At 32.8% G+C, this 16904-nt stretch overlaps 1 protein-coding gene across 1 annotated transcript; it reads left to right on the top strand.

Annotated features, from left to right (window-relative positions):
- Positions 1-11250: 11250 nt before the first annotated feature.
- On the top strand, positions 11251-16904 carry LOC124491475 (uncharacterized). Its single transcript, XM_075735541.1, has 2 exons — positions 11251-11267; positions 11339-16904. The coding sequence occupies exon 2, from the start codon at positions 11987-11989 to the stop codon at positions 16757-16759; it is 4773 nt and encodes a 1590-aa protein (XP_075591656.1). The 5' UTR covers positions 11251-11267; positions 11339-11986; the 3' UTR covers positions 16760-16904.

The following is a 16904-nucleotide window of genomic DNA, read 5'->3' as shown; positions in this document are numbered from 1 at the left end:
TTCATCTTTATGATTTTGTTTGCTACACACACACACATATATATATATATTTTATTTAACTAATGTCCAAATCTTCATCGACTGTGAAATATTACATTGAGCTGAATTTTTTTTTTTCTTACTTCATCATATTTCATCATAAATTCTTTAATGAATCAAGTACCTTAAATGATATATAATATTGAGATAATTTTAACAAGCACGCAAGCTAGAATAAACTTTGTATGTGTGTGTGTGTGTGTGCAAGCAGTCAATTCAATTTTCAAGCCATCGGAAATTGGCCTATCAAAGAGGACAGAAAAAAAAGAATTTTTTTTTCTTCATCATTTTTTTCAAATAATAGCTTTGGATGGTGAAAAAATAAATGTTGGCGATAAACATGTTTTTGCCGTTGCCGTTTTTTTTTGGTGACGTTTTGAAACGAAAAAATTTAATTAAATCTCAACCAATTTTTCATTTTTCATTCGTTTATTTAAGAAATTTCATCTTATTCTTCTCATTCTTTGATTCATCTTTTGTCATTTTTATATATGTAGAATTTAATAAACCTAAAAGATGAATATTCAAGGATAAACATAGCAAACACACACACACACAGATAAGTACAATGTTATTCTCCTAATAAAATATATATATATCGTGACCGAAAAAGAAGAAAAAAATTATTCAAAAAATAAATAAATACTTTGATGATGACAATGAATACAGTACAAAACGTGTGTGTGTGTGTGTGTGTGTGTGTGTGTGTATTTGTGTATGTGATCAAAATTCTATGGTACCACCATTCAATTACTTTGTCAATCAAAAACAGAACATACATACATTATTATGAAAAGGTTAAGAAGAATATGACATCGATTCTGTGTGCGTGTGTGTGTGTGTGTGTATGCTTTTGATTTTGTCGTTTTTTCTTTTTGTTGTTGTTGTTGTTGTTGTTGAAATCAGCCAAAAAAAAGTCAAGTTTTAATTTGAAAAAAATATATAGAAAAAAAATCATCTTGTCTCTTGATCCATTCAAATGGAAAATTCTGGTCTCTATGTGTGTGTGTGTGTGTGTGTGCGTATGGATGCCAACAACATCGATTTGAATTGAATAGAATAAATTTGGTTGCTATCGATGATTCAAAAATACTTTTTTTTTCTGAAAATCATTTCAAAAATTGTTTAAAGTTTGTTGTATTATTGTACACGATCAATTGTTCAATTCATTTTCTGTGTACAATTTTGTGTCTTCATGTGTGTGTGTGTTTTTCTGTTTACAGATTTTTCTGATTTCAAATGTGCACCAAACAAACAAACAACCAAACAAACAAAACAGAATTGTCATAAAAAAAATTCTGAATAAAATGGAATTCAATTTTAAACAAAAGAAAAAGAATTTATCCATGCATACTGAATGGCCTGTTTTTTTTCATTCATGTTGTCAGCGCATTTTTTTCTGTCGTAGATAAAAAAATAAAAATAAACACAATGCTTTTGAATGGGCTCTCTTTTTTTCCGAAAGAATTCAGCCAAACCTTTTTTTATTTGTTGTGTTGTTTTTTTTGGCTGTTTCAATATTGATAATATTGTTATCAATCACCTTTGCATTTATGCGAATATAATGATTGAAATGAAATAAAAATTTTTTTCTACCTCGCCAATTTATATAAAAAAAATGTTTGTATCACAAAGAAATGAAATGATTCAAACAGTATAGATAAATGAATGAATGGAAAAAAATTTTGAATTAAATTTTTTTTTGTCGTTTTCCGTTAAAATTGTCATCCGATTTGTTGTCGTTGGTGGTGGTGACAATTTTTTTTTCGCCAACAAGAAATAAATGAATGAATGAATGAATGAATGAGGAATTGAAATCAAATTTTCGATTCAATTTTCAATCAACCTTTTTTTCCTTTTCACTCTCACTCTCTTTCTCTTTTCAATACAGATTAGTTGGGCGAGAATAAAAAAAAAAACTTTGCACTCTTGAATCATTTTGTCCGAAACGAAAATATTGATTGAGAAATTAAAAAAAAACACATCCCAATAGGTGCACTGTATGTTTTTTTCGACACTTTTTTCCTTAAATTGGTCTTGTGTCAATTGATTCATTTTCTTAATCATTAAATGGAATAGAAATGCATTTCATTAATACACAAATCATTTATCACTCAGCATGTGTTTTTTTTATTCCATTACCTTGAGACTTGATTCCCAGAAAAAAACGACTAATTCCGTGAATTAGATGAACACAAATTGTATCCCAGAAAATAGATAGAGAAAATTTAATTTAAAAATAATGATGAAAAAAAATAAATAATTTTCGTTTAAAACAAATTTACAAATGATTAACATTTTTGACTCGTACTTTATATATTAACATCAATAATAACAAGTGGGCTCACAAAGTTCCTGAAGAAAAATTTGATGCAAATGTCATCAAATTCTTCATCATTATGGTCATCATATTTGATATAAAAAATTTTAATGAAATGAATAAGAAATAAAATATGCAAAAAATAACGATCATTTCACATTTTTTTTGTGTGTTTCACACCCGATGTTGATGCTAAATTTATCATTTTGATGATGATGATGATGATTATACCTTACACAAAAAGAAAATAATATTTACACACACACAATATACTCTTTTCTTATATTCATTGCTTGGAAAAAAACAAATGAATGGAAAGAAGTGAAAAAAACTTTTGTTCTAACAAAGAAAATACCAAGAAAAAAAGAAAAGTTGAAAAGAATCATCTGAATATGATACGGGTAGCGAGAGAGAGAGAGAGAAAGAAAAAAATAAAAATCCTTTTTTTTGTTTTTGTTTTCACAAAGTTGTTTTCACATCCATCCATACACACATACACACACACACACACATCTACCAAAGTTTTTCATTTCATTCTTACTTTTTCGTCATTTCTTTTTTTTCAAGGATTCTTTTCTTTTGTTTGAAATATGACATCTCGTTATATTTATTTTTTTTTTTTGGTTCTTTTTTTTCATATATTTGTCATATCTGTAGATAGCGTGCACAACATATATGGTGGAACGAGAATGTGAAAGCAAAAACTGAAAATAAAATTCCGAATCTATTGATGGAACATTTTTTTTTTGTTTAGACAGAAGAAATTAGATGAAAATAATAACTTTTTATACATAAAAAAGAAGAAAAGGAAAACATTTTCTCTTTTTTTCAAGGTATTTATGAATACAGAATAACAGATCAGAAAAAAAATACATAAAAGTCGAATCAAAAATAATAAGTAGAGCAAAGTATTTTCTTTATTTCATCGAAAAAACATTCTATTTAAAATTGGTTGATTTGATGTATTTTTTTCGCGAGAGAGAGAGAGAGAGAAAGAGAGAATCAAACAGAATTCCATTTTACTTGGCAATTTTTTCCATCATCCTATTTCATATGTGAATGTGTGTGTGTGTGTGTTTAGGGAAAGAATTGAAAAACTATTTTCTTTTTTTTTTGCACTTTTATGAACAAAAAAAAATGAAATTTGAAAACGGATTAAAAATCTATCAACTTTTTTTCCCATAGAAAAAAAACATTGTAATATTGAAAACATCCAGAAAAAATAACGAAACAAACAAAAATGAATGAATGAAAAAAAAAATTCGTTCCATTTATTCATTCTATTATCATTATCGCAAAAAAGCTACTGTCTGTATTGAAAGATTTTTATCTCATTCCATCATTCATAGTTGTTGTTTTTTCCTAGTTATGATTCTTGTTTCTTTTTTTTTTAATGGAGAGATATTTTTTTTCTCTGTAATTCGTAGTTCATTACTGAAAAAAAAATTTAACAACATTCAAGAACGTAACAGATAAATACTTTTTATATCTATTTTATTTATATAAAAAAGAATTTTGAATCAACAACAACAACAACAACAACAACAGAAATTGGATCTATCAATAATGTATTTTGAAAAATTTATAACAACAACAACAACAACAACTACAAAAAAAAGTTTGAAATTTTTCATCTTTTGATCTTTTTTTTTTTGGCAATGAAAAAAAAGTGACAAAGTCATTTTTCAATTTATATAAAATAATTCTGATTTCCTATTATATATAACCTATATAGATATTTATCTATATTTTTTTTCCACTTCACTATCACACAATTTTATTTTTGTCTGTCTATAGGGATTCTATTGGAATTGAATGAATAATAAATTCTCGATAGCGGAAAATTTTTTTCCATTCATTCATTCATTCATCCACAACAATTTGATTAATTGATTGATTTGTGGCTACCAACATCAAGAATAATCAATAGGAAATTTTTTTCTTTTCTTTTCTTTTTTTTTCATTTTGGTCAATGTTTTGTTGCTTAATCTATTTGTCTTCATAATACGTATGAAAATGAATGAATCAGCTAATGATGATGATGATGATGTTGATGATGATGATGATGATGTTGATGATGGTGATTGGAAATTTCGATTCTATTGTTAATTTCAATTCATCATTGAGATCATCATCACTCTAATTGCAATTCAATTGATTATGATTCGCAACCATGCACACAACTCACAACCACCAAATAAAAAAAAATCAACTATATAGGAAACAAAATATTTTCTCTCAATCGTATTCTATCTCAATTTATTTCAAAGTCAATGAATCTAATTTTTTTTTTTTGGAGAAAAAAAAATTCTAAACCAACAATAAACTAAACCATAGTGAACAAACGTGAAGTTGAACTGCATAATACCGAACGATGCATTAGATTATATGGATGTAGTATACAAAAAAAAATTGTTTCAAGATGCTCATAATTTTTCATACACATGTAGAATATATTTATTCATCATCAACTTTTGCCCAAACATCACCATCATCATCATCAACAACAACAATTCTTGATTTCTAATTCTAAAAAGGCTTTTTTTGTATTAGTTTTCATTCTTATTCTTATTTTTGGTATCTGTTTCTTTTTTTTTCTTTCTGTGTCGGTGTGTGTGTGTGTGTGTTCACATTCAGCATTCAATTAGTTTGATTATTTGAATTGGTTTTTTGTTGTTGTTGTTGTTGCTTTTGGTTTAGTGACTATCGAATGAAAAAATATCGCTTGGTTTCATTCTTTATATTTTTCATTGATTTATATATAAATATCATTCTTTGAATGAACCACAGAGTGCAATTTATATATATATATAGATTCGATTGAAGAATCGAGATGAATTGATTCAATAGAATTGAATGAACAGATAAACTTTCATTTGTTTACGATCACTTTTGATCTAAATTTTTCTCCATACCCCTCTTCTCTCTCTCTCTCTTTTTCTCTTTTTCTATTATTACTTTCTCTTTTTTTTTCTCTCGCCTCGTTATACAACAATAACAATGATGATGATTCAGTATGTTGGATTTATTTGAATAATTGGCTTTTTTTCTGTATTCTTTTTGTGTCGATCAAATCAAGCAATTCATCCATCCATCCATGCATCCATTCATACATACATTTATATTCCGTCTGTATATTTCGATTCATCGATTCATTCAGTCAATCAATCGAAACAATTGAGAAACACATACATACATACAATCACATATGGATACATACGTATGTACCGTTCAATAAGATCTAGATTCTAGAACAATTACATTATTTTTCATTTGAAATACAGTCTTCGATTTTTGTTATGAAGTATGCATGGTGTGTGTGTGTGTGTGGGTGTGTGTGTGTATAATCTTCTTATATTGTTGATTTATCTTATTTTATAGTAAAGCAAAAAAAAAACGCACATCATTATGACCGGAAAATAATAGTGCTGACTGACTGATTTGTTGTTGTTCATGAACGATGATCAATTCACAATTGAAGAATGAAGAAATAAATAAACAAACAAAATGTGAAAAAAGTAGAAAAAAAATCCCTGAACATGAATTTTATCGATTAGTGAACAGTGTCAGTATTTTTTTGCCTATTTTCTATTTAAAATTTTTTTCTATTAAATTTTTATCAAAAAGAATTCTGTAAAACTAAATTACAAATAAGAGAAGAAGAGATGACAAGAGAATTATTCAAAAATCAATTAAAATTAAATTTGCTTTTGAAATACGAAAACAATCTTCTAGCATTATTCATAAACTCATTGATTATCTAAATTTGTTTTTCATCAATTTCTATTTATTTTTAATCAAGAATTTTTCTTTTTCTTTCTAGTAAGGCAATTTTTCAATTTTCAATTGAATACATCAATATAAACATTGCATATATTGAATCGTTTTTTTTAAATTTTTTTTAACCAAATAGAAAGACTATAATACAAAGGTATTTTTATTCTTTTTTCAAGTTCATTCATCCAATACTTTCATTCATAGTTGATGCAAAATATTTTTTTCCATGGATATTCAACACAGAAAAAAAACCAACAATACTGTTTGTGTGAGTAATATATGTAAAAATAACTAATTTGAAGATCACCCAGATGACTCAAATATCGATGACAAGGAATGAGTCAAATAATGGTAATGACGTTTTGAAAATAGATGGCAACAAACCAGGACGGCTAATCATGACTAATAGTATGACGAGAATGACGAATGGTTACCAGCATTATGACCAACAATGAGTCGGTTGGTAATCAATGACATAGACCAATATCGATTGGAAAAAGGATATAAAACTGATGGACAGAGAAGAAGACAACAGTATTGAACATCATACGACAGCATTGATCATCATACGATTGAGTATCATCTTTATTATTACTTCTGATTTTGCTTACATTGATAATTTATTTTCTGTTTGAATTAATTTACCATCTGACCAATATTTTATCATCGTGAATAAAACTTGTGCTAAAACTTTGTCCCAACTGGATTTTATATTATATTTCGATTTTTATATTTCTACAGACCAGTAGGATTCAATTCCGAAACCTTCTCTGCATCAAAACCAGGGGGGAAGTGACACAACCAGTTGTGGTTGATTCAGATACACCGGTTGTATCCCTGGTGAATAACAGTCTTCAATCTATCTTGTCTTCTTCTGGTGCGTCAGTTCATTCAGTGCCTGATATATCCACACAATTTAGCGGCACTAGAATATCAACATTCGATTTTGGAAATATGCGCTATCAATTTGGTAATTTGGAGTATGATAAGGAACTGGCCGTAGAGTCCGGAGCCGCGATGGCTCAGTTGCGACATCCCACCCGATTGGCAACGATCGCATCGTCAGAGGACGGGCGACAATCCATGACGGTGACAACGTCCGCAACGGATCTTTGGTCGCGACAATCCACGAAAGTGGCAACGATCGCATAGGTTCCTCGTCATACACGACAATCCACCGTATTGGCAATGAATGCAGTGTCACAAGACATGCAACAAACCACGAAAATGGCCACAATCATGAAGAATCATCATGTACTCGCTATCTCTTGGATAGTTCGGAGTATGATGAGGAACTGGCTGAAGAGTCCGGAGCAGTGACAATCCATTCGTCTGGCAACGATCGCAGCGTCCAAGGACGTGCGACAATCCATGACATTGGCAACGATCACGATGGCTCAGTTGCGACACCACACCGGATTGGCAACGATCGCAGCGTCCAAGGACGTGCGACAATCCATGACGGTGACAACGTCCGCAACGGATCTTCGGTCGCGACAATCCACGAAAGTGGCAACGATCGCATAGGTTCCTCGTCATACACGAACATTCCACCGTATTGGTGACGATCGCATTGCCGTGGACATTCGACAAACCAGGAAAGTGGCAACGATCGCATTGAATCAGTGGCGACATTCCACCCGATTGGCAACGATCGCACCGTCAGAGAACGGGCGACAATCCATGACGGAGGCAACGATCGCATTGAATCAGTAGCGACATCCCACTGGAATGGTGACGATCGTATTGTCCATGGTCATGCGACAAACCAAAGCGGCGGCAACGATTGTATTGGCTTATCCACGGACATTCGACTGTACTGGCAATGATCGCATTGTTTTAGGACATGCGACAAAATACGAAAGTGGCAATGATCATATCGATTCATCATCTTACGCGATATTCCATCGTAGTGGTGACGATCGCATTGCCATGGACATTCGACAAACCAGAAAAGTGGCAACGATCGCATTGAATCAGTGGCGACATTCCACCCGATTGGCAACGATCGCACCGTCAGAGAACGGGCGACAATCCATGACGGAGGCAACGATCGCATTGAATCAGTAGCGACATTCCACTGTAGTGGCAAGATCGTTTTGTCCATGGTCATGCGACAAACCAAAACGGCGGCAATGATTGCATTGGTTTTTCCACAAACATTCGACCGTATTGGCAATGATCGCATTGTCTTAGGACATGCGACAAAGTACGAAAATGGTAATGATCGTAATGGTTCATCATCACACGCGACATCCCACTGGAATGACAACGATCGTATTGTCCATGGTCATGAGACAAATCAAAACGGCGGCAACGATTGCATTGTCTCAAAGCATGCGACAAATCACGAAAATGGCAACGTTTGTGAAGATTCATCATCCGCGACAATCTACCGATAATTGCATTGTTTCAGGACATGTGGTTAATTCGGACAAAAGATGGCAGAAAACCACATCAATGGATTGACAATTAATTGGACATCCAAATTCGATTGTTATAGTTTTCGAATTATTCGGTGTATCATTCACAACCGATGAAAATCCTGGGTTGGTTGTGATCGTTCGGTACATGGCAATGTATTCAATTAGCTTCAAGAATTTTCCCCGTCCACAGTCAAATGGCATGTTTGGAGTGGTCCAGACCATGACTAAATGGTTGAGATATGAAGCTTTGATGAATTTCAGTCAGGCTTGGTCTTCCACTACTAAGATGTTCATGGAAAAACAGTATTCCCTTCGTATGTATGGTATTGATCTTGGAGATCAAGAAGAAAAATATCACGTTTACAAATTAAAAGTCATACAGCTGATACGAATTTGTAAACCGTATAAAGATTTTAAGGTGGGGGGTGTAAAAATAACTAATTTGAAGATCACCCAGATGACTCAAATATCGATGACAAGGAATGAGTCAAATAATGGTAATGACGTTTTGAAAATAGATGGCAACAAACCAGGACGGCTAATCATGACTAATAGTATGACGAGAATGACGAATGGTTACCAGCATTATGACCAACAATGAGTCGGTTGGTAATCAATGACATAGACCAATATCGATTGGAAAAAGGATATAAAACTGATGGACAGAGAAGAAGACAACAGTATTGAACATCATACGACAGCATTGATCATCATACGATTGAGTATCATCTTTATTATTACTTCTGATTTTGCTTACATTGATAATTTATTTTCTGTTTGAATTAATTTACCATCTGACCAATATTTTATCATCGTGAATAAAACTTGTGCTTAAACCTTGGGCCCAACTGATTTTATATTATATTTCGATTTTTATATTTCTACATATATCTAATATATATTCTAGTTCACGAAAAAAAATTCACATAAATCGAAAGAGGTTTTTTGTTTTTTCATTTTTACAAATACGACAAGTGGTGAAACTTTCTATCTGCATTTTTTTTTTGAACACACACGAGGGAAAAAAGGTTTTTCAAACTCAGTATAAAGTTTTATCTAGCTCAAAAGTATCAATTTTATCACATCAATATTATCCACTTTTTCTCACTCTTTCTCCGTCGTTTATCGGTTGACAAACAACAACAGCGATAAATAAATCCAGCTAAATTTGATAGATTAGCGATGATTAAATATGAATATTAAACAGTTTTTTTTCTGCACAAATATGAAGATGAAAATGTTTATGGAAAATTGTTTTATTGGAAAACTTGAATATATTGATTATGGAATCCCTCACTTCACTACTACTCCCCCCCCTGAACAAAAAAAATGCAGATCGGCTCAAAACTTTTCAGGTTGAACCAAAAAAAAAAAATAGTGAAAATTGATGATCTCAGCAGTTGTTATGTGATCAAAAAAAAGGAACAATTTAACCAACAACAACGACAGCAACAACAACAACAACAACGAGAATAGGAAAAAATGAATAGAAACAATTATGCCAGAATGCAAAATCAAACTGAAAAAATTACTTTGTATTGCAATCAAAGGTATGCACAAAGATAAATTAAAAGCAATTTCTTAATCTATCTACATGTAATGGTTGTTTTTTTTTTTGCTTCAATTATCATCAATTTAACTATGATGTCGATGACACTATTGGAAATGTTATGACAATTTTTTACAAAATAAATACCATTTGCCATGAATGTTTGATAATATTTCAAATTATTTTTTTTTTGCAAAAAAAAACCTATAGGTATGTGTGCATTCAAGGGTAAATGAAAAAAATCTAATCAAATCACATCAGAAAAAATGATGGAATTTATCCATTCATCCATCGATCCATTTAGTCATTCATTCATACAATTCATTCAATTTATTTCATTTTGATTCAGTCATTCAATACAAAATGATTATATTCTTATTTTTTTGCGTTGAAAAAAAACTCAATTCACACGACATCAATTTTGATTTTAGCAATCAACCATCAATTTCATCATTATCATTTTGTACCGATTTTTTTTTCGTTGTTTGACCATTTTTATCATTTGATCCTTTTTTCTTTTATATAATGGCCAACCATTTACCTGGAACAGGTTACTATGAATATACTTAGCATGTGGTACAACGACAACCAGTACAATTATCGCCATCATTTTAGTATTTACACACATATAACATGGACAAGTAGGCGGCCATGGAGCCATTAATTTTCATCCAATTTAAACAGAAATCGAATTATTACTTTTTTCTCTATCTTTTAAATTTTGTTTTTCTTTTTTTGACAAAATATAATGATGATGATGTTTTTTTTTCTTTTTGAATTAGAATTTAGCGTAATGTTACCAGATCCAGGGAGGACAGGAGGATATGTCCTCTTTTCAGCAACTTTATCACATAACAAAAAAATTTTTAACCGATGTAAACCTGTAATACCTATAATGTAATTAAATCAAATCATTAAATTTTTTTTAGAGTGGAAATATAATTTGGCTATTTTGAGCGACTTTTTGTTTTGTGTGGATATAGTCGATTTCAATTTTTTTGTTTTGTTTTTTGTCCGTTACCGGTTTGAGCACGCTATTTGCTAATCATCATTCACAACAACAACTGAAAATTTTTTTTTTTTAATTATGTATCAATTTTTTTTAATCTTATTTTATCGTTCAGGTGGAAAATAAATCTCCATCACCACCACCAGTGTATGTATTAAATTTTTTTTTTGAATCTTATTTTATACTCAAATGATAATTATTATTAAAATTAAAATTAGTTTTAAATGATGTACGCAAATTCGCCATTCGCAAACTATTGATCCAATGGACGCGAATTCAAAAATAACAATTGATCCAATGCTTGCTGAAAGCAGTGGCGACGGAAATAATAGTGATCCTCTGTCGTGAAGTGAACCCTGTTTAGAAGACAAAACTTTCCTGAGCAAGCGCAACTAGTTTTCGCGGTTTTTTGATGTGGCTTGTGTGTGTGTGTGTATTGTATTATCATTGTTTTTGTCTTTCAATGTTGATACCACCTTTGAATAAACAATACGTATTTTCAAAAAGAATTTTTTGCTTTGTTTTTTGTTTTGTTCTATTAAGTTGAATTTACTACATTTATTCAAAGTAAAGTATTTCAGATCGTGATCAAATTTGTGGTTACGAAAATATTGAAATTGATCTTGATCGTGATAATTGTATCGCGAAATTTGGAAATTTGGCTTTGGTATTGCATCACCGGTATTGAATTTTGGATTGTGATAATTTACCAGTTACGATTATTGTGTTCCCGACAGCTTTTGGACGTAGCTAAATCATTACGATAATTTTGGATTGAAACTTGGACGTAATATTGGTTACGATTGTCGTTTTCATATTTTTGGACGTAGCTGAATTATTGCAAAAATTGGAAATAAGATTAGAACATGGTGATATTGCCGGATGATTTGAAACTACGTTTGGCTTCGGCCAGAAGAAACGTATCCTTTCTTCCTATAAGACGTTGGGATATGGCTCGGACAGAACAGTTACGTTCTGAGTTGGACGAACTAAATCAACGAGTAATCGATTTAGTCGGGGAACAAGAAGTTCCACAAGATGAAATATCAAAAATGGCTGACTACAACACGAAATTGGATTTGTATATCGAACATCTCAAAAAGATAAATGCTGTAGTGGTTCAAAATCATTTTGATAATCTGGACTATACTGGTGGTGTTCATCGTAGTTCAACACCGTTCAATTCAATAATCAACGATTTTGGTAATATGTCAATTTCGCATGAATCTCGACCGATTAAAATGGATCAGCTACCGAATTTTGATGGAAAGTTTGCATTTTGGAATTCGTATAAAATCATGATAGAAAATTTGTTGATAAACAATACATCTATTTCAGAAGATCTAAAGAAATCGATGCTATTAAAAACAATGAAAAATGATCCAGAGAAATTTGTAACAAATTTGATTGGTCAACGATTATCATTAGCCGAGATTTGGTCGAAAGTTTGCGTCAAATTTGATGATCCCCAACGGGCGATATTGGAAATTAAGAAAGATCTAGAATCAATCCCGAGGATCGAATCGGAAAACGATGTTCATAATTTGAAGAAGACCAAGGAAATAGTAGAAGGCGCAAATCTGGCCGTTAAGAATTTGAATACGGACGCCATGTTTTATACAATTAATTTGATTCAGGCAGTGGCGGCCAAGTTTTATTACAAGTCGCAGCGTCATATGCTAGCGAAGATCAGAAATTTCGAGCAATTGGTCGACTACATCGATAAGTTATATGATGATGCTCTTCATTATGACTACAACAAGATTCGTAAAGATAATGTGGCAAAGAAGCCAGAGCCTCCCAAAAGATCAAATAGTACAGCGGCCATTTCGATGTATCATTGCCTAATCTGTGAGAAATTTCACCGCAACAATTTTGAATGTTTAAAAGATTATGATGTCAAAACAGCTGCCGATCTTATCAAAACAAAGAGATTGTGCTTCAAATGTTTGAAAAAAGGGCATGTGAGCAAGAATTGTCATATGGCTTCAAAGCTCAAATGTGATAAATGTCCGCGTCAACATGCTACAGAAATGCATGACGTGATTATCGAAATGTTTCAAACGAAACCCAAAGTGGTCGACGAATCTAGACCAGTTACGGAAGAACCAACGGTTGGTAGCACAGCGGCAATATCGTTTGTTGATCATTTCAAAAATGTTTTTGATATCGAAAAAATGTCTAAGTCAGAAAATCGACCGTTATTATATGGATCATGTAATGGATTTCAAAGTCGTATGCTGCTGGATAACGGTTCCGATATTTCATTAATCGATGAAGATTTGGTAATAGACAATCCTAACGATGTCAATAAGAAATGTACTGTCTATTCTTCGTCACCGCTAGGGGGAACCGAAACAAGCCGACGAAAGATATCGCTAGAAATACGTCGAGCTGCCAAGAAAATATCGATCGACTTGTTTCCAATAAAAATGTATGATAAAAATTTAGTAATTATTGGAACTGACAACTTATCGTATTTTTATGATCAACAACCCGATTTCTTGGAAATACCAACGATTTTTGGAACGATTCGTTATAAAGCGCGAAGAGATTTCGCGAATGTATGTAATGTTAATATGTGCATCGAACCAACCATCGATTTGTCAAAGAATGAAAATAGTATCGATGAACCAATTGTTGAATCACCGGATGAGGAATTAGTTTTGGAATCGGAACATGAATTATTGGATCTCGAAGTCAAAAATGAATTGAATATGGACGAAGTTGAAGTCGACGACGATATCAAAATCGAACGAAAAGATAATGGTCGATACGAAGCGCGTTTACCGTTTCTTTCCGATCTTCGTCCTAAGGAAAATTTTGATAAAGCCCTGATAGTATTGGATCGATTGATCAAACGACTGGTTAACAAGGGCATGAAAGATGAATATGAAAAGCAGTTATTGGCTTACGTGAATAATGACCAAGCGGTTGAAGTGACCGATGTTCATGGTTATTTCTTACCGCATCATCCGGTATTCCGTGAATCGGCCTCCACACCGTTACGTGTTGTATTCAATGGATCATTTGGCCTCGACGCTTTGAATCAGTCGTTGTGGAAAGGAAACGCGCACGGTCTGGACGTTTTTGATCATTTAATAAAATTCCGTAAAGGGAAGTACGCCGTTACCGCCGATCTTTCCAAAGCGTTTCTACAAGTATTGATACACCCAGACGATCAACGATATTTGAAATTCATGTGGAGAAATTCGAACAACGAATTGAAAATTTATCAAATGAAAGTTTTGCCGTTCGGATTGATTTCATCTCCCGCCATATTGACAAATGTCACAAAGAAATTATTGAGTGATCATGATTTGGAATCAATTGCCAAATCAATATACATGGACGATATAATATGGGCAACTGATTCAGAAACAGAATTGGTGACTACTGTTCAATTAGTCAAAGATTGTTTTCAAAGTTCAGGCTTTGCCATGCACAAAGTTCATACAAACAATGCCGAATTATCATCGAGATTCGAATCAGAATATAGCATCGAATCCAAAGTTCTTGGCACCGTATGGAATGTCGAAACCGACGAAATTAAGAGCGCCATTCCAAGTTTAAATCCTGTTCGTACGAAAAGAGATTTATTATCAGTCATTGGGAAGTTTTTTGATCCTTATGGATATCTTGACCCATGGAAATTGCGACTTCGATTGATCTATCGTACGGTTATCAAAAGTGAATGGGATGATTTGCTTTCCGATGAAATCATAAGTCAAATTGATGATCATGTGAAGGATGTCAATCAGTTATCTAATCTGAAATTGCAACGTTATTTACCATCAGATGGCGAAATTCATGGATTTTCCGATGCTTCAGCTAATGCTTATGGATACGTGATATACGTGAAAAAAGATCATCAGTTGCATTATTTGTTCGGCAAATCAAAGTTGACACCGTGCAAAGTAAAAACGATAGTCGAACTTGAATTACTCGCACTCTATGAACTGAGCAAAATTTTGTATCGTATACATTCAATTTTTCAAAACAAAATCTCGATTTGGTCTGACTCGATGATAAATTTGCATAGATTTAAATTATCTCCAAATAGTCAGAACCGAAACATTGCGACGCAGTTAATGAAGACCATGAAGATTATCAACGACGTTGATATATCAATCAGACATATTGAAGGTCGTAAGAATCCTGCCGACTTGTTTAGTCGAATTGTGAACACTAAGCAATTTTTGAAAAGTATCAAATTCGTCATCGATACAAACGATTTGGATTTCTCGGACAACAATGTGTTCAGTGTCTATCGAATATCATCTATATCCGTTCGTAAGTTTGAATATTCCGATCAAATAGAAGAATTTGAAAAACTAGAATCTATTGATCAAATTATTGGTTTCGTTGAAAAATTATTGCCGAAAGGAAACACAGCCAATGATAGATGGAATTTAATCCACCGATTTGCTCAATATGGACATGATTCGAGTAAGTTAGATTCGCCATTCATTGAAGGTGACATCATTAAATTAAAAACTCGTGATCCGGAATTTTCTCCAATTTGGATACCAAAAGAATCTCGTTTGGCAATTGCTTTAATAAAACAGCATCACGAAATGGCGATGCATGGTGGCATTAAGACTACTATGGCGAGTATACAATCCATCTACTACATTCCTAATTTATATCATATGGTCAAGAAATATATTTATTATTGTAAATTTTGTCAAGTTGAAAAGCGAAAACCAGTCAATCAACCATTCGCTCCATTGCCTTCGACCCGAACAAGCTTTGCCGCCCCTTTCCAGGCTGTATGCATCGACTTCTTTGGTCCACTCCGTTATCGAAACGGAAAAAAGTTTTACGGTTTGTTAGTAACCTGCCTGGTGTCTCGTATGATTAAGATAGAAGTCGTCAATTCCCTGAATGCTAAAGCTGCATTGACGGCTTTGAACAATATTTTTCTGTTGTGTGGAACTCCCTTGAAGATATATAGTGACAATGGCACTAACCTGGTACGATGCGAAAAGGAAATTGGCAAATTTTTTGATTATTTGGAAGAAATCAGCAAAACCGATAATCGGCGAATTGATTGGATATTCTCACCACCTAACGCTCCTTGGTACAATGGTACTGCTGAACGGTTAATTGCCGTTGTAAAACGGTGTTTAAGGACTTTCGATAATGAATTCAAATCAATGGAAGACGCTCGTAGCATCTTTTTGAAAGTCGAGTCAACAATCAATGGTCGTCCATTAATTCAAAATGACGAACGATGGCTATCGCCATTTGAAGTCGCTTACGGACGTAAACAAGATCCCTTGATCAATAATAATGTTGAAATTGGGAACGTCAACAAATGGATTGACTATTTGTCAACGGTTCGATATAAATTTGAAAAGCTTTGGAAGAACCAATATCTGAATACTTTGGCCCAACGTAATCCACCGAGATCTACGGACATCAAACCTGGGGATTTTGTCCTGCTTCCCACCGAGTATCGTAAACGAAAGGATTGGCCTATCGCCAAAGTCATCGAGTCCATTGCCAGCGACGACGGTATCGTACGCTCCGTCAAAATCAAATTAGTCGATGAAGACAAGAATTTTATCCGTCCCATAAACGGTCTCGTATTATTGGAAGCGGCGGGGGAGTGTCGTGAAGTGAACCCTGTTTAGAAGACAAAACTTTCCTGAGCAAGCGCAACTAGTTTTCGCGGTTTTTTGATGTGGCTTGTGTGTGTGTGTGTATTGTATTATCATTGTTTTTGTCTTTCAATGTTGATACCACCTTTGAATAAACAATACGTATTTTCAAAAAGAA

This window comes from Dermatophagoides farinae, chromosome 2, assembly GCF_024713945.1.
Source record: "Dermatophagoides farinae isolate YC_2012a chromosome 2, ASM2471394v1, whole genome shotgun sequence".
In the NCBI taxonomy this organism is placed as follows: domain Eukaryota; kingdom Metazoa; phylum Arthropoda; class Arachnida; order Sarcoptiformes; family Pyroglyphidae; genus Dermatophagoides; species Dermatophagoides farinae.
The sequence above is the reverse complement of the archived record's forward strand: the minus strand, read 5'-3'. Positions and strand labels throughout refer to the sequence as shown.

Bases quoted from the DNA above. Each gene is read 5' to 3' on its own strand.
- LOC124491475 (XM_075735541.1), top strand. From the start codon at position 11,987: ATGGTGATATTGCCGGATGATTTGAAACTACGTTTGGCTTCGGCCAGA.